Source organism: Lampris incognitus, chromosome 3 (genome assembly GCF_029633865.1).
Source record: "Lampris incognitus isolate fLamInc1 chromosome 3, fLamInc1.hap2, whole genome shotgun sequence".
Taxonomy (NCBI): Eukaryota; Metazoa; Chordata; class Actinopteri; order Lampriformes; family Lampridae; genus Lampris; species Lampris incognitus.
The window spans coordinates 65071050-65090490 of NC_079213.1; the positions used below are offsets into that span (position 1 = coordinate 65071050).

General features: G+C 45.1%; 1 protein-coding gene across 4 annotated transcripts in view; it reads left to right on the forward strand.

The window, feature by feature from the left end:
• Nucleotides 1-19441, forward strand: part of ddah1 (dimethylarginine dimethylaminohydrolase 1) — a 107070-nt gene that overhangs the window by 1285 nt on the left and 86344 nt on the right. For 2 of the 4 annotated variants that reach the window (XR_008810065.1, XM_056277955.1), the window contains exon 1: nt 3110-4014. The exons of the other annotated variants lie outside the window; for them this stretch is intronic. Coding sequence is in view for 1 of the 2 variants with exons in the window: in XM_056277955.1 (XP_056133930.1) it covers nt 3721-4014 (294 nt within the window). In the remaining variant the exon portion in view is untranslated. Of the gene's footprint in view, nt 1-3109; nt 4015-19441 lie in introns of those variants that run through there. 4 annotated transcript variants of the gene reach the window in all.

The following is a 19441-nucleotide window of genomic DNA, read 5'->3' on the forward strand; positions in this document are numbered from 1 at the left end:
AGACTCCCCCTCATTCTCACAGAGAAGGATACGCGAGGGCGCGTGACAGTGTCCGAGTCTGGACGTGCGCGCGTGTGCGCGCGCGCGCGCGGCCGCCGTTGTGCATCTGCGCTTAATGTTATAGGAAACAATGTTGTCATTGTACGTCAATGGGGAAATAACAAGCAATAATAATATTCATTCCGTAATTACCCAGTCAGTTCAGGAAACATTCCAAAAGCTGGACATGCGTCTCCATGTTGTAATTGCACTGGCAGTCACAATATTTTCCACCAGGGCTGACTGAGAACCCCTGCGCCCCACTGCCGCCACCACCACCACCATTACACACACACACACACACACACGCATTTGTTTTCTATACTTGTGGAGACCCTCACTGACGACATTTATTCCCTAGCCCCTACCCATCAGAACTACATGCCTAACGTTAACCCTCAACCAAACTTGAACCCAACCCCAATTCTCGCCTGAACCTCAAACCCCAGTCCGAAACCTAAAATGGCACGCTGAAGAGGCGAGGACCAGCCAAAATGTCCTCACTTTGCAAAAAAATGTACTCTAAAGGTTAAAAACTAAAATTGGTCCTCACCAAGATAGCTGTACAAGAACACGGAGAGAGAGAGAGAGAGAGAGAGAGAGAGAGAGAGAGAGAGAGAGAGAGAGAGAGAGAGAGAGAGAGAGAGAGAGAGAGAGAAGCCTGTTCCTTTGCCTTGATAAATAAAGGATCACACAGTGACATTTTCACTCCTATACAGAAAGTTTCATTGTATGGTTGCTTAGGTTCCTTAACGCGAGTAGTACCTGACAGTGTGTCCTTAAATTTAGTGTTTGTTGTTGTTTTGCTTTTGGCTTGGCACCGTGCACAACGTTTGATGAGTTATGTGTTTTCTTGGGGCTCGGTCAAATGGAAATATTGTGAAATGTGAAAGTCACTCAAAACAAACCCGGAGACTGAAGTGTAAGAGACTGTGGCCTAAAAAACCTTTTCCCAGGGAGTTTAGGAGTATTCTGCCCTCCCCTTTAGCGATGGAACAGGACAGGACGGAACAGGACAGTGTGTTTCAACAACATATTCCACTGAAGTACGTTTAAGATAATTGTCATAACTGGTATGCAATGCGCACTAGCAACACTTTCCTGTCTGTGTCAGCTCACGCATGCAACACCAGGAAGTTGACTAGGTCGTGGGTCATTCACACAGGAGTTGGAGACGGGGCCAGCTATTGAAGCATTTTAATGAAGTAAACATCTTGATGTGACACGGTAGCAGCGCTCCACAGCGTCCATCCAGTATGCTTTAGAGGTGTCTGCCACACCGGTTTATTGTCTCTGTATACGATATGTTTGCTGTTTCTTCTCAGAAACCGGGCCGGGTCCTCGCATCAGCCCAATACACGGTGACCGAACGTGCATGTGCACCAAGGGCTGCAAATTGTTCAGTCTTCTTTGTCTTGACTTGGTTTAGGACTTGAGTGAGGGCAGCCATCTGTTAACCCCGCTATAGCATGCTAACCTGACGTCCTTCATGTTACTCCATTATTTTTCAGATAATTCATGCTCAGCTAGATCACATTCAGTCAGAACGGGAAGTGAAAATGGGATTGAGAAGGTCGACGACATGATGCCACGGCGGCGTGTCCTTGGTCTAACTTGACTTCTCGCGTGTCTTGACGCATATGCTCAATAATCCTGGTAAGTAAATCAAAGAAGGTTGAATCAGTTCATCCGGATACAATGTTTACTGACGGATACGTTTCATCGCTCAACTAAGTGAACACTTCTCACACACATCACATTAGGTCGTTTAGATGAGTGATGAAATGTATCCGTCAATAAACATTGTATCCAGATGAACCGATTCAACCTTCTTTGGTTTACTTCTCACAGGACTAAGCAGTAAGCAGGGCATCGAACCCACATCTTCTAGAGGTTAATGTCTAGTAGTGTATAACACCCGACTTTACCTTATTGGATACCTGCATCACATACTGACTGTCACCTTCATGTTGTTGCTCCCAGTGTTTGGTACATGATCTCTCTCACTCTCAAATGTTGCATGTGCAACACCCGATGAGCAGCCATAATACATTGCAGTCTTCTATGTGTCTCCGAAATGCTGCTGAAATTGTGCCTGCCGGCGCCCTCACCGGTGGACAATCCACGAATGTGGACACTTCCTGGTTTACCGATAAGTTGCGTTACGAAAGAAAATGCAAATAGCGATGCTACCTTATACAGCCATGTGTAAAGTAGGACTCTGTATTTGTTTGCATATTTTAGCTGTCATTATGGTGCAGGGCAGCTGTACCCTAACCGGCCAGAATTAGGCCTCCAGAGCATGTGTGTGTGTATGTGTAACACTTGGGATGTTTTGAATCCTGTGATTAGCACGATCCCGCCAGACATAAAAGAGGTGGCTGCTTTTGCTGCCGCATTAGCCACAGCTGGAGGAGAGGCTCCGGTTTCACTCATATGTTTTATAGCTATCCAGAATGTACCAGGCCAGGTGTGCAATACGAGGGTTTTCCCACATCCAAACCAACCCAAATTCCTCCGCCGACGGGGGGGACGGAGGGGGGAGGAGGAGAGAAAAAGACAGTGTGTGTGTCTGTTTGAGCGAGAAAGAGAGGGCCAGACCTCTGCTCCAGACCTCCATCCACAATTTAGATTTATGGAAAAAAGTCTGGGCGGGGGGCAGGTGTTGGGGGGGGGTGATCCTAGCTGGAGTGGAAAAAGGAATGTGGGGCTCCTGGAATGTCCTGGAATGTTTAGAGCAGTCAGGGATAATTGAGTGAATCTGGAACAAGAAAAGACAAACGTTGAGGTCCCGGGGTGTGGAAGAATGTGCTTCTGGGATGTCTGAAGAAACATTCCATCCATTCACTTTGCTTCATCTGGCCCCAAAGCTTTCCTTAGGTAGCACCGTGGGGAATGGGAGTACATTCACTTCGTGTGTACACACACACACACACAGATCCCCCCCCCCCCCCTTGGGCTCACAAATAGCCACAAAGTTAAAGCTAAAAAATGCATTCTGGCATACGTTTGTGTGTAACATCTGTGTAATTACTTGTTCCCTATCTCTCAACTCTGTGCCTGGCGTTGCTGCGTAATCCGCAACACAAGGTAAAACGGAACCGAACCGGACCGACCTCGAAAAGGGTTCCGTTAGCTCCCACCCTTACGCGCAAGAACCACGTAAAACAAACAAAACCTCGTTCAAACCACGACCCGAGTCCAGCCACTATCAAACCACGATCCCGGGTCCAGAGAGCGGCTGTGTCGGCTTGTGACCGTTTCGCTCGCTTTTGGCCGTCGGCGTTAACTAAGCGTGAAACGCGGTCTCCGCGAGAGTCGGGTCGGCCCGGATGTGCGGTAGAAGCCAAAGCTTCTGCTGTCACTTGGTTGGGCTGGCTGTCCGCGAGCGGCGCGCTGACAAGGCTCGTACACGTGATAGTCGGCGCGCGTCATCAGAGAAGCTGTCGCTCGCCTCGAGGTCGGAGCGGGCTTTGACAGGTTTCGCACGTCTGTGTAAATAAAGAATATACAAAAAAAAATCATAAACGGACCAAAAAAAAGAAAGAAAACAAACTGAGCGGTTGTGTCGGGTCCACTCCCCGCATCTACTTTCATTCATTCGCGCGGTGTAGGCATATCAGGATTGGAGGTTGGCGAGTTAAGAAAAAAAAAGAGAAAAGAGAAAACAGCCCCAAAAGCATGGCTGGTTTAATGGCAGGTTTCGGTCATTTCACCCACGCCGTCGTCCGGGGTGTCCCCGCTTCCCTCGCCAAAGAGGCGCTGAGGACTAACCAGCTGGAGGTGGACCCGGAGAAGGCGCAGAGGGAGCACGACGCCTATGTGGAGGTTCTGAGGAGCAAACTCGGACTGGAGGTGGTCGAACTGCCCGCCGACGAGACTCTCCCCGACTGCGTGTTCGTGGAGGACGCGGCCGTGGTCTGCGGGGACACGGCGCTCATTACGAGACCCGGGGCAGAGAGCAGGAGGAACGAGGTAACGGCGCCAGACCGGGGTTTTCATTGCAAGCGAATGTAGAGCGCGTCTCGATACCGTAAAATGCTGGTTTTGACGTGTGGCGTGATCACGACACTTTGCCCCCGCTGGCGCTTGCCTCCCGGGCGAGCGTGGCGTTTGGGATGGGGTTGTAAGTGTCACCACCGCCACAGTGTAACCAAGCAGCAGCCTATACAAAGGGATATGGTGATTAGGCATCAGGCAACGCCCTGTAACTGGACGACCAATAGTCAGTGGATGAAAGCGATTTAAAACATGTTTTGATAGCCGTGCATGTGCGGGAAAAGAATGTGTTTTGAACTTGTGTTACACAATGCATTTTCCACAGCAGGGTGTCATTGGCTTGACTCGTATGTGTGTGTGCGTGTATGTGTTTTTTTTTTAAAGCTTATGATGCATCTTTGTAATGTAGGCTAGTGCCCGGCTGCCATAGGCAGGTCGTCAATACTCTTAATGGGGTGCTTTTGTGTCAAGCATAGCAGCACCACTGAACCGTACAGTAATTGACTCAGTTGGAAGCTTGGCAAGACCTGCTTTTGTGATGGCCCATTGCCGTCATTGAATCACATTAAAAGAACAGCTTTCCATTATCAGGACATACACTTTATAACTGAGAAAAATCATCAGCTTAATTGTGTGGGGAAAAAAACAACTGGTGGATATTTGAAGATAAACCCATTTGATTTGATGAGTTTGCTCAATTTTGGTTGCCTTTCATGTGTGAAACTGGCAATTGTTTGGTTGTGTGTGTGTGTGTGTGTGTGTGTGTGTGTGTGTGTGTGTGCGTGTGTGCGTGCTTGCTTGCATATATATGCATGTGTGTGAATGAAAATGAGAGGAACGGTAGGGTGGCGTCTGTGAAAGCCCCTGTCATTTCATATCAGACTCACTTTGGCTGGCTCAGAGATGCTAATGGTACCCAGGCCGACAATGGCAGGCGTATTGATTGAAATGCTCGGTGTTAACCATCATCACTCAACACAGACTGCTTTCATAATTGCAAAATGTGGTGCAAGATGCGTGCACATATCATAGGCGTTGTGCCCGAAACCTGCTATATTGCAGAAGTCCACTTTGCGGATGTGAAATTACATCTTAGGCGTTTGACCGTTTTGTGATTCGAATTGCACTTAAATTTCAGGCCAGCAATATGATACCAAAAAAAAAAGGCAAAGTTTCTGCAGAAAATCGACACTATCTTTGTATAAAGTGTTAAAATTCAACAGCTTTATGTTTCGTGTGTGGAAAACGGACAGCATAACTTGTTTCGGGTTAATATCATAAATTGCACTGGATATTTGCATTCAAACTGGATTAGTTTCCAGTCAAATATTATGACGAGCTAAAGCAGCGTGTCCCGTTTGGTTGGACGCTTTGTGGTTTCAAACTCAAATTTCTTTTACAGGTGTGCTTATGAGGCTTGTTGGGTACATAAAGACCTTGTTCTACAGCTATCGCTGTAGAATTTAAAAGGTAAATAAGCCAGTGGGAATGGGGAATTTCCTTGCTAAGAACGATCGGTTCCAACATATTGATCACGGTGCCTGGCACAAAACGTGTTGTGTAACGACTGAATGAGTAACTGGGTCTCAGTTTATTTTAGTGAAGAATTAAAGTTGTGCCACTATTTCTGTGATGTCATAATCACAATATCACAGTGTATCATGAACACAGTATTGATGCATTATCTTACATCAGGTTAGTAATAATGCACTGGACGTGATTATGGGTGCAGTGGTGATGTAATGGATACAAGGTGCAGCCAAACGCTATCGACATTACTGAATTATAACCGGTGAGCGTGTCCTTCCTTCATAAGCGCCTTGTGTCTTTCATGCAAGGGATATCAACACATTTGTTGTTCAGACGTTTTCCTTTCTGTTAACCTGCTCCCTAGTTGTCACTGCGGCTGCCATTGCAGACAACCCAAGCACGGGTTCCATGAATATCAAGAGCAGTTTGAACTTTGACCTGTCAAAGCAGCCTGTTGTGTAATACCTAATAAGTTTGTGTTTGAGGCATTATAATGCGTACGGGTTTCTGGTATAATAATGACGTAGCACTAGGGCATATGGTTGTGTTGTGTCACTGACGCCTCGTAAGTCAGCCGGTGTCACGATGCCTTATGTGCATGATGCGTCCCTGCTTGGCTCAAGCCGCAGAAACACACATCTGCACCGTGGAGGCTCTCGTGAAATGGAGCTGCAGAAATATCTGTGTTGAATTAATCAACACCGCCCATTCTCTTGTAGCTGAATACCGGGGGCTGATTCACGTGGCGTAATGAAGCTATATTGACCGTAGGTTAGGCCACTCGGTGTGTTGTGTTGTAATGCTGCACTGTCACGTCCCTGTTACTGTGCACGACTCTGTGGATGGGTTCTCAACGATTGACAGAGCGGCTTTAAATGGACGAGTGCGTTTTTCTCCTCTGAAAGATTAATGAACTACTATCAGAAGCAGGGAATGGTTTTTCTATCTACCAAGTGCTTGTCAGAGCTCTGTCGTTTTTCTTCTTCTTCTTCTTCTTTTAATTCTTAAACATATCCAGCCATTTCCAGCGTTCATTTGAAACCACTGGCCGGGCCTCAGTCGTTGTTGTTTATATGTAAAAGGCCCGACAGTGATTTCCCTCTGCGCCTAACCAGGTCAGGGCACCGATTTCAGCCCATTTCAACTGAAAAGAAGCTACCGTGGACATCTGAACTTTTGAAATATCGCTATATTCGCTGACAGTCCATTTGGATAATAAAAGAGGTCTGGATAATAAAAACCTTCCAATCAAATATGCTTCAGGTGTGTAGTTGGGGAGTTTATATGGGAATGCAGAGCTGTGTACACTTTAATCTGTCAATGGCTTTAAAAAAAAAATCTAATTTTTTTGTGAATTTTCTCAGCGGATTTAACTGGTTGGCTCATGGTTTTTGCTTATCCTACCTCTCAGCATTAAAAGCCTGGCTGCAGAGCTTTTTAGGACCCAACACGTGTATTGTTGACTCCCTAATGGAGGCCAAATGATGAATAGAGGGAATATCTTATTCAATATTTCTGGAGGTTACAGGAATATCCTGTTCATCACGTTTGGTCTTATGTATCTAAACGAAATGCATTATTGTCTTCTGCATTGTCTAAAAGGCACTCCAACATAGAAGCAAAGTGAATTTATGTATTATAAAGATTAGTCTGCCACAAAGACTCCAACCGAGGCCCACAGTGACTGTTTGCTCCGTAAGGCGGAGGCACTGCTACACATAAAGCCAGCCGCAGTCGCCCTTTGGTCTCTGTTCTAGGCATCCATTTACATGTATAATGGATAAATGGATGTAAAAGGTTTACTCTGTTATACAACCATTTACTTTCTGGAACCATATTTACCAGTACTCATACAAGCAGGGATGCAATGTTAAATATTTGGGTATGAGTTGGTGAACGTCACTGAGAGAGAGAAAAAAAAACAGTAATTTTTCAGAATGAAACTTTTTTATTTTTTTAATTTTACCTAAATACCATATCCTCATATTGGCTAGTTTCAAATTAGTCACTACTTCTAGACTTTATTAACTGTGATGCACAATTTGGATTTACATCATCTAAAAAGGTGAAAGAAACTGTTCTCCAAGTAAACATCTAGGTGACTCACTGTTCCCATGTCTTTGTTCTGCCACACACAAAATAGTTTCCCCATGTTTAGGACATTTGTGTCAAAGCTTTTGATGGGGCCTGCATGCTTCACTTAGAAACAGCAGCTGCGAGGAAGCTGGACGTGTCTGCTGACAAGCCTTCAGTTTCCCCGTCACCTCTCCCAACCTTTGTCATTAGTGGCCGGATGATGAACAACAGGGCAACATCTATGATAAACAAGGTAAACCAACCCCCCCCCCCCACACAGTCTGCCATTAATTTATAAGACTAGTAATCCTAAATTATCACTCATCCCTATTACCCTCCCCTAAAATAGAGCTACACATACCGATCAGCCAAAACATTAAAACCACCTGCCCTAATATTGTTGAGGTCCCCCTCGTGCCACCAAAACAGCTCTGACCCGACAAGGCATGGGCTCAATAAGACCTCTGAAGGTGTCCTTTGGTATCTGGCACCAAAACGTTTGCAGCAGATTCTTAAAAGTCTTGTAAATTGCAAGGTGGGGACTCCATGGATCAGACTTGTTTTTCCAGCACATCCCACAAACGCTCGATCGGATTGAAATCTGAGGAATTTGGAGGTCAAGGCAACACCTTGACCTTTTCAATGCCTCCACCAGTGTGCATCCTGGTGCCTTCTCTTCCCCAGGTAAATGACACACATGCACCCACCCGGCCATCCACATGATGTAAAACAAAACATGATTCATCAGACCAGGCCACCTTCTTCCATTGCTCCATGGTCCAGTTCAGATGCTCACGTGACCATTGTAGGTGCTTTCGGCGGTGGACAGGGGTCATCCTGGGCACTCTGACCGGTCTTCGATTACTCAGCCCCATACACAGCAAGCTGCGATGTATTGTGACACCTGTCTATAATAGCCAGCATTAACTTTTTCAGCAATTTGAGTTACAATAGCTCTTCTGTGGGATCAGACCAGACGGGCCACCCTTCACTTCCCATGTACATCAATGAGCCTTGGGTGCCCATGACCCTGTTGCCAGTTGACCAGTTGTTCTTCCTAGGACCACTTTTGGTAGGTACTGACCACTACATACTGGGAGCACCCCACAAGACCTGCCGTTTTGGAGATGCTCTGACCCAGTCGTGTAGCCATCGCAAGTTGGCCCTTGTCAAAGTCACTGAGATCCTTACGCTTGCCCATTTTTCCTGTTTCCAACACATCAACTTCAAGAACTGACTGTTCACTTGCTGCCTAATATATCCCACCCCTTGACAGGTGCCATTGTAATGACATAATCCATGTTATTCACTAACCTGTCAGTGGTTTTAATGTTTTGGCTGATCGTGTATACGTGTGTGTGTTTTTCTTACTATCAGTGGACATCAGCAGACTTCCCCTGCATGCCAGATAGGCCAACTTAACAGTTTATGTAGTCAGTTTAAGTCCAAATCTCGACTGTAGTTGTCTGTAAAAGTGTGCTGCTTTTTTTCAATTGGGACTAAAATGTGCAGATTTGCAGAAAAAGAAATTAATTTGATGAAAATCTGGAGACACTATGGTCACAAAAGATTTCAGTGCTAGTGTGACTAACTATCCATTCACATTAAGAATTTTCTGAGTCGCGGGCCTCTGTCCAACATTACGGGTTTTTCTAGCTGTTAGATTGAACGGCAATGTTATTTTATTAATTCACAGATTTAATTTCTAAAGCTTTATTGGTCTGTTTTGGTGGAGTCTCAGTAAGATATAAACTACTGTAATATTGAAACTATGTATGTACTGCTTTTGTTTGCTAAATTGTTTAATCATTGACTATGGACAGAACCCAACACCATGCCTGTTAGTAAAAAAAGAAAAAAAATAGTTAAAACTGCTGCAGGCCCATTAAACATTAAAATTCGATAAACTGAAGTCTGGTCAGAGAATAATGGCTTTGTATCAAAACACCTGAAGCAAGTTTCACTCAGAAGTCCTTATCTGCTCTTGACTTAAACACACATGACGCCTCAATTTGTCGTTGCATGAACCTCCCATCTCACCATCAGCTGCAGGTGGAATAGAATGAAAGGCAGGGAGAGCACATTTAAAAGAGAATTAGCTGAGAGGTAAATGTTCTAGCTTATCAGACTTGGTTACAGCTCTTTTGAGGCAAATATAGCGAAGGTGAGGCCTTGTGATTACTTCAGTATCAAGGCTTATATCACCAGGCATCTCAAATGGAATTAAGCTTGTGTGTGTGTGTGTGTGTGTGTGTGTGTGTGTGTGTGTGTGTGTGTGTGTGTGTGTGTGTGTGTGTGTGTGTGTGTGTGTGTGTGTGTGTGTGTGTGTGTGTGTGTGTGTGTGTATATATATATATATATAAGCAATCATCAGCTGATGATTGCTTATGGCATGAAACAGGCTTGTACTGTCTCATAAACAATTTACTTCACTCACTGGATTATTCATCCAATAATCCACCAGAGCCCCTGGAGGAAACCCACGCAGACACGGGGAGAACATACAAACTCCACACAGAGGACAACCAGAGATGACCCACCAAGGTTGGACTACCCCGGGACTCGAGCCCAGGACCTTCTTGCTGTGAGGCGACTGCGCTAACCACTGCAACACCGTGCCGCCTTATATATATATATATATATATATATATATATATATATATATATATATATATATATATATACACTACCGTTCAAAAGTTTGGGATCACCCAAACAATTTTGTGTTTTCCATGAAAAGTCACACTTATTCACCACCATATGTTGTGAAATGAATAGAAAATAGAGTCAAGACATTGACAAGGTTAGAAATAATGATTTGTATTTGAAATAAGATTTTTTTTACATCAAACTTTGCTTTCGTCAAAGAATCCTCCATTTGCAGCAATTACAGCATTGCAGACCTTTGGCATTCTAGCTGTTAATTTGTTGAGGTAATCTGGAGAAATTGCACCCCACGCTTCCAGAAGCAGCTCCCACAAGTTGGATTGGTTGGATGGGCACTTCTTTGAGCAGATTGAGTCTCTGGAGCATCACATTTGTGGGGTCAATTAAACGCTCAAAATGGCCAGAAAAAGAGAACTTTCATCTGAAACTCGACAGTCTATTCTTGTTCTTAGAAATGAAGGCTATTCCATGTGAGAAATTGCTAAGAAATTGAAGATTTCCTACACCGGTGTGTACTACTCCCTTCAGAGGACAGCACAAACAGGCTCTAACAGGTGCTATTTAATGAAGATGCCAGTTGGGGACCTGTGAGGCGTCTGTTTCTCAAACTAGAGACTCTAATGTACTTATCTTCTTGCTCAGTTGTGCAACGCGGCCTCCCACTTCTTTTTCTACTCTGGTTAGAGCCTGTTTGTGCTGTCCTCTGAAGGGAGTAGTACACACCGGTGTAGGAAATCTTCAATTTCTTAGCAATTTCTCGCATGGAATAGCCTTCATTTCTAAGAACAAGAATAGACTGTCGAGTTTCAGATGAAAGTTCTCTTTTTCTGGCCATTTTGAGCGTTTAATTGACCCCACAAATGTGATGCTCCAGAAACTCAATCTGCTCAAAGAAGTGCCCATCCAACCAATCCAACTTGTGGGAGCTGCTTCTGGAAGCGTGGGGTGCAATTTCTCCAGATTACCTCAACAAATTAACAGCTAGAATGCCAAAGGTCTGCAATGCTGTAATTGCTGCAAATGGAGGATTCTTTGACGAAAGCAAAGTTTGATGTAAAAAAAATCTTATTTCAAATACAAATCATTATTTCTAACCTTGTCAATGTCTTGACTCTATTTTCTATTCATTTCACAACATATGGTGGTGAATAAGTGTGACTTTTCATGGAAAACACAAAATTGTTTGGGTGATCCCAAACTTTTGAACGGTAGTGTATATATATAGCGTTTTTTTCTGAAATCGTCAATGGTGTTGAGTGCTTGACTAACGAGGAGTGGAAAATCAACGTGGATACAGGAAAAAAGATTTTAATACATAGCAGTACAGGCCTGTTTCGTGCGTCTCGCACTCATCAGCTGCTAATGTTTTTTTCACAAAGAATCATACAGTTACGTTGCCCAGCGTCAGGCCCCTAATTTCAGTCGGTATATATAATGAATTAAGATTAGTAGTTCTGGTCTAAGGGCAGTTCTCCAAAATATATTTTGCCTTAAAGTGGAAGTAGACAACTTTTCAACACCCCCCCAGCCTCAGACCTGCCAACCCTAAAGAATAAAAATTAGTAGTCCTTTTTGCGTGCGCGCAAATACAACAATTTTTTTTGTCTTTGCTTGCATGCCGAAAGTACACGCTGAAAAAAAGACATCACACAGTACATTGTGAAAAAAACACTTATTTATTGAATACTGAAATCAAAAAACAAAACCGCCAGTCATTGGGATTCCTGACTATTCACCATGTTTGTAGACTTGCATCGGGTAAAATAAACCAAAAACAAAACAGTTTGAAGCCCAAAATAAACTAAAAAGTGTTATGGAGGCCTAAAATCACTCAAGCATTTTTTTTTAATATACATGTATTTCTAGTTTTTCCCCTTATCCCACCCGATTAATCCAATGGCATATGGCCGGAACTCTTGTCGAATAACTCCCCTGGCTCACGTTTCCACAGGAAGGAGATAGTCGTAACACCAGCTTCCTTCGAACTCGTGTCGACTGCTCGCTATTTTACACGCTGAAGCCTCGCATGGATTGCATTACTTTCAGGCCGCGAAGGAGACGTAGGGAGAATGCTTTTGGTTGCTTGGCTGCAGGTGCCCGGATGGGCCAGAGGGGTCGCTGGAGAATGATGAGTCCCCGGACACTACACCGATCTACACCCACTATCCCTCGGGTAAGGGTGGCCTAATCAATGCCTTACCCCGTGGACGCTCTGGCCGTGACCGGTTACGGCGAGTCTGGGATACGAACCTCCCAGCCACACGACGAGCGGACTGCAAGAACGGCGGTTTATTCCGCTCGGCCATCAGAGCGGCCAAGCATTTACTATAAAGGCCGCTCTTTTGCGTATTTTGGACTATCAACTCGTAGTCGCGTATTTTGGTCTCAAAATGCGGAGTGACTACGCAGAAGGCATAGAGGTTGGCAGATGTGCAGCCTTTCCAAGTTGTATTGTTTGCACCGCTGTCGCAAAGACAGCCGGATTTCGTTCCGTTTATTAGCAGCCTGGCTACTGTCCAAATCAAGAAACAGTTGAAAGAATCCCAATTTGAACTAGAAACCCCGATCTCTGTGCTATAAAGGCAGAGTAAAACATCCGGTAGTATTGTAACGAACACGGATGACTAGACTCGCTAGCTCTCGGCTAACGGGTCGGACCCTTTAGTTGACTGGTTAGCGAAGCCGCCCGTGGTGCGGGAGACCCGGATTCACTACAATATTAATAAGTAGGCAGGTTGTGTTACTTACTGTTACTGATCAAGTAGAAACAATGCCAACTGAATGTTGGTTTGGAACCCTCCAAATCCCAGAGTTCTCTCCATCGAGTGAATAAGGCCTGTCCGATGTTCACCCTCGTTTTATCTCGTCTTCTATCACTCTCTGTCTTCGCCTTCTTTGCCTCCTCCCGTCAACTGGGTTCTTTTCTCTTTTGCCGGGTAGAGTTTCTACAGTTACTCTGTAGAGTTTCTACAGTTACCTCGGTTGTCCCGCCATCTGCCGTTGCCTAGCCTGCTACCGGGTGGTTGACGCGCTTCTTGTGCGGGAAATCGATTTGCCGGGGAAAACCCTGCCCTGTGGCAGACAGGGCAGACAGAGTGATGAAAAGTGAGGCATATAGAGAACCAATCTAAACGCCAATGGTGTCATTATTCTGTTGCCATTGCAATCAGCATTTACTTCATAACGATAAGTTAAACCAAAAAATTGTGTCAACTTCCACATTAATATATAGTATTTCTCATCTTTGGTATGGATATCTGCCTGTTGATTTATGTCTAGCCACATGCCATAATTGGCTCCTCCGGTTTTGATACAGCCTGACTGCTTTCACTTGACTCTGAAGACATACTTAAATTAGCCTAAAGCCATTATATTAGTCTGAGGTACACACTTTTAGCTTAGCCTTAACTAATCCCTTTGGGGAAATTTAGCCACATTCCACCTAACACCTTTATTAATTAAACAGCGGTGGCCAACACCATTTTTATGTTTTACAGAAGTGGCTCGGCTTGTTTGAAGTAAATATTAGGGGCAGCGCATGCTGATTTCAGAGATGTAATGTTTGTGGAGTCTTACTGAGGTGAACCAGCTGGAAAATGAATGTGATTAATTAAAGTAAAATCTCCCTCCTGGATATTTGGTTGTGCAACCTAAAAACAGATTCTGGATCAGCAGCCCTGCTCACAAAAAGCTTTACACATGCAAGCCCTGACCTAGAAATCAGTTTTGAGTCTTAGGTATGAATTGCATATATTATGGGGCCTGACCAGTGTCGTTGGTTTAGAAATAACCTAGCAAACCTCGTAATACACCTCAGACAGTAGGATCCGGAGCCAGTGAAGGAATAGATTAAAAAAATGTTTTAAAACAGAAATGAAAGAATGTACATTAAGACTGACAGCAGATGAATGTGAAAGACAAAAGTTCAATGCGTTTTTACACTACTTGGGATGACAAATGGACCTCGAGTCTGTCTGGCAGCCATGACACAGTGGATGTGCTGCACTCTGGTAATTTCGTTTATGTAGCTTTGGCTCCCTTCCAGGCAATTTTAAAGTATTCATCAGCAGCCTAACACGGCGGGGTGACGTTTTCTCACCAATCATATCCTGAACTCGAGATTGAGGTGGCTGTCTCTCTGACCCCATTTACATCAGATATGAAGATGTGAAGGAAAGATGTAAGGTGGCTCAGAGCCACAGGGCAGAAATGTATAACCGCTGTGGCAAAATGTTGTCAAGCAAGTTGTCAATCATTCAGCATTTTGCTGTCAACTCAGATTCAGCGGAATCCAGTTTAATCCGCTCGCATCAGTAATTTCTCCATTCCCTCATTCAAAGTGAACAAGTAATTGCAGCAAGACTCAACAACAGGTGTAGCAAGACAACTTGTCGGTGTTTCTGTAGGAGCGTTTCTAATAAACAAGGACGCCTTCCATCTCAAAGCAACCTTTGTTAAGTAGCATCCACTCAGGTGTCCCTAAAACTTCCATGTTTGCGCTTGTGGACTGTAAATTAACATATCGTGGGTAAAACCGAGACCCAGTCATAATGCGGCCAGAGTGCAGACAGTGAAAAAGCAGGGAGATGCTATTTATAAATGGATTTCTCATTATCCAGATAGCTCGCTTATTTACTAGTGGCAATCCAGCTGCATACTGAAGATATGACTCAGGAAGCAGATTGCATTTCAGATAAACACTGCATGGGAAGCAGGTGTAAATGAGGCATCTGTTGTGCGGAAAGCTGAGTTGCAGCTAACTGCCTCGGAGGAGCCCTCATCTTCCACCACTGCTCTTATTTTTCGCAGTACCAGACAGGGCCTACAAAGGTGAATGTTGCTGACTGACTGAGTGATCACGTTTGGCACGATTGGGCCACCGGATCAGGTGACCAACAACATCACTGAATTTACAGGAGCTCCGAGAGGCATGAGAAAGGACGTACAGTAAAAGCACCCAAAAATAACAATCAGTCTGACAAACCATTCACTGGTGAAATCGCAAAAGGGTTGCATGGCTTTTGCGGTTGCTAAACATGCATAAATAAGACAAAAAGAAACCCTGTGATTCTCAAAGCACCCGCACATCGTGAAATGCATTCCTAACTGCCCTGCCAAGCAAATAGTGCCTTGGTACTCCAGTGCTATTTGTACTTTCATACATTTGGTGCAAAATTTGCCCCTTTTGCTGCAAATGAGTCTCATTGCAAAATAGCAGCGCTAATAGCTGCTAATAGGAGCTTGGAGTAGAGCTGCTGCTCCTTCGCATCGAAAGGAGCCAGTTGAGGTGGTTCGGACATCTGATTAGGATGCCTCCTGGGCGCCTTCCTTTGGAGGTTTACCAGGCACGGCCAACTGGGCGGAGACCCCAGGATAGACCCAGACCTTGCTGGAGGGACTACATGTCCAGTCTGGCCTGGGAATGCCTTGGGATTCCCTCAGGAGGAGCTGGAGGGCATTACTGGGGAGAGGGACGTCTGGAGTGCCCTACTTAGCTTGCTGCCACCGCGACCCGACCGCGGAGAAGCAGCAGAAGATGAGAAGAGATGAGATGAGATAATAGCCACACGCAGTTAGAGTGAAAATTATTGGCGTCTTCAGAGAGTGGGAACTGGCGCCCAGACTTTCCGGTGAGCATGGCAGCAGTGATTGTAGCCAGGCAAAGGCCTCACCACGCCAAGCGTGCTCGTGAGCGGATATTTCCAAGGAGAATATCACTTTTTGATTTAACTGAGACCGACTCATTTGCAGATACAGGTTCCCAGGTCAAGCAAATCTTCCTGTATCTGAATACATCAAGGATGACACCGAACCGGCCTACTGTGTTCTTGGTGCAAAGCCGCCATTTGTACTTTGCCACACGGGTAATTGCAATCGGACACAAAACAAGAGCAGACTGCACTCGGCCGCAAAACTTTATAGCCGTGTTTGTGCTGCAATATCATGAGCGCAATATTCTTTGTGAATCGGACCTTGACCGCAGATAGAAACCAATGAAAGAGGAGGGGGAGTTAACAGATAATTGGAATGGGTATACCTACAATTAAATGAACTTCTCTTTCAAATCAGTCAATCATTTGTAGCCTGTGACATGCTGCTTCAGTACACTTTAACAGCAAATATTACTGGGACCACTACAAAAAATTACAGATGAACATTTAATATCCAGGGATTCACATGATGGACACTACCACTGACTATTCCTGTAACAAATTAACCACAGTTTGGAACACTGACCATATGCTAGGTATTGACTTCGTCTTGTTTTTTCCTCTGCAGCTGTTTTTACTGGAGCTCGAAGAGTCCGTTTCACAACTGGGTGACACATAAGAGATGGCTATCTGTGTTCCTGGGGGTGGGGGGACTCCATTGTCAGACACCTAAGTCATAAAATGCACCATCTCGTCTCAGTACGGTTCAATTGCCATGAGGCCAGAATTGTTGTGGAAGTCACCAGTGTTGACAGCCAGCGCTTATTGTATCTGATAATAGTACACCGCAGTAAGTGGTACAGTTACCGTAAGTGAACCTTACTGTGCCGGTGGAAATAACTGTTGTAAAACAGCTAGTAAAATGTGTCATAACAAGGTTAGAGGGCTTAGGTGGCTCTTTACATCTGGAGACAGGATGGAAAATTTGCCTCGACAGACACAATATTTAGGTCACGTTTCTACAGACGTAATATTTAGGCTCGGTCCTTGGGAGTTTATGTGTCCGTGCAGGCCCCTTTTTTCCGGTCATGCCTTACGGAGTTGGCCCCAAACTCGCACCAGACAGCACAAACGCCTTGTTTTGACTAGACGGGCCGCAGATGGCGGAATTCCTCGCCGTCCTCCCCGCTCACTTACGGCTTCCTTCACGGAACCAACCTGGTTTCCTTCATGTGGACATGACATCCGTCTGTTAAGAATGTGTGCGTGCGTGCATGAGTTTGCGTGAGTGTGTTTGCAGAGGAGGGGCGTCCTGAGCCTTGCCACTGTTACATGTAGGACGGGGTCAGCGTGTCTTCCCCAGCTGTCTGTCACATCCCTGCCACATTTAACCTGCCCTTCCTCTCTCTGTTTGTCTGTCTGACTCCCTGTCTGGCATGCACATTTGCTTTCCGAGGTATGTGCCTCGCTCGCTCTCTCTCTCTCTCTCTCTCTCTCTCTCTCTCTCTCTCTCTCTCTCTCTCTCTCTCTCTCTCTCTCTCTCTCTCTCTCTCTCTCTCTCTCTCTCTCTCTCATTCATTGTATTTTTATTCAGGGTAGGGCTGGGCAGTATCGTTTATCATCTCTCAATGGTTTTGTTATCGGGATGAAATTTGAACATTGTCATATTGTGATACACAACTTTATTGTCTAAACTGATGATAACGAGTATCTATTACCCAACGTGACTCACCAAATGAGTTCAGAAATATTTATTATGAGTATTATTTGAAAACTAGTTTTGGTTTGATTTTTTTTTTTACTTTGCATTACCAAACCGTTCAATGTGATGAACGTCATTATTTTTTTTGCATATGTAATCAGATATTGGGCTACATATCGATATCGTGCAAAATCCCCATATGATTACTGCGATAATAATGTTTGCTTTATTTCCTGGAACTAATTTAGGTCACCGCCAGAATCAAGGGAAGGTTTTCTTTTGCTCTCTTTTTCCCCCCGTTATACCTTTCGTACTGTACCGTCCGTTCCTTACTCTTATCAGTCTCTCTGCAGAGGTTTCTCAATGAGCCGACCAGCACATTTTACCCCCCCACCCCTTCTTGCCAGAGAGCGCGCCCCCTCTACCCACCATGACCTTGGATCCTGCCCCATTTTCCACCCCCGGGGTCCGTTTGCCCCAGCCTCGCTGCTCGGCGTAATGTGGCGAGGTGCCGGGCAGCTGCAGGACATTTTGTGAACAGGAACTCCGCTCAAGCCTCGCAAGGATGACCGGGTCACACTCAGCCGTCTCCGGGACTGTGTGAACGTCTGGGTTTGGCATTTCAGAACGAGGAGCGGGAGACACAGGAAGTGGGGCGGGTATGGCGGGGGCTGGGGGAAAAGTTGCACTCGGGTCATAGGGGCCGCAGCGGAAACGTAGGCGAGGAGCTCTATTTGTGAAGCGCCCCCCCCCCCCCCCCTTCAGTTTGATGCTTTCAGATCGTCTCGGGCACATCCTTTTCAGCTCTAATTAGGGTTGAACGATAAGCTATTGGAAAAAAATACACATTTATTTTTTATTTATTTTTGCATTTTGTATTGGGATATTAAAGGAAAGCCGAAGTTGTGCAGCTTTTAACTTCAGTAGCTCCTTTTGGAGATAACTCATCACTCCAGCAATGATTCATTTGATTTTAAAGGAGGAAATAAGGCAGTTATGCAATACTCCTATTCAGTTCATAGCCAAGCATCAATCCCAGGCTAGTTCATGAGCAACACAATATTAATTATACGGGTTGGGCTCGCCTGTGAATGAGTGAGGGAAGGACGGTGTCTTGGAAGGATTTGGGAGATGACAGGAGGCTTCATATGACATCACACTTGAAGCTGCAATGTCACTTAAGGTAATTAACGTGACAATTTAGATCATTTAACTAACATTTTATCACAAAAATACAAACCTCTTGAATTGCAAACTACTTTTATGTGACCAAAATTAGAACAGCAGCTATACATCACTTTTCTGAGCAGTATTTAAATGAATAAGATAAGTGGGACTGCAAAGCTCTTTCAGATTACCTTGCTAGTTTTCATTTTCTATCAAGCAGTAAACTTGTTTTTAGCGGAACATGACTGACGGGCCAGGCGGCGTGATGGTGCAGTGGTCAGCGTGGTCGCCTCACAGCAAGAAGGTCCTGGGTTCGAGCCCCAGGGTAGTCCAACCTTGGGGGTCGTCCTGGGTCGTCCTCTGTGTGGAGTTTACATGTTCGGTTTCCTCCCACAGTCCAAAGACATGTAGGTCAGGTGAATCGGCCGTACTAAATTGTCCCTAGGTGTGAATGTTTGGGCCCTGTGATGGACTGGCAGCCTGTCCAGGGTGTCTCTCCGCCTGTCGCCCAACGACCTCTGGGATAGGCTCCGGCGTCCCCGCGACCCGAATTTGGATAAGCGGCGTGGATAATGGATGGATGGATGGATGGATGGACTGATGGGGCCCA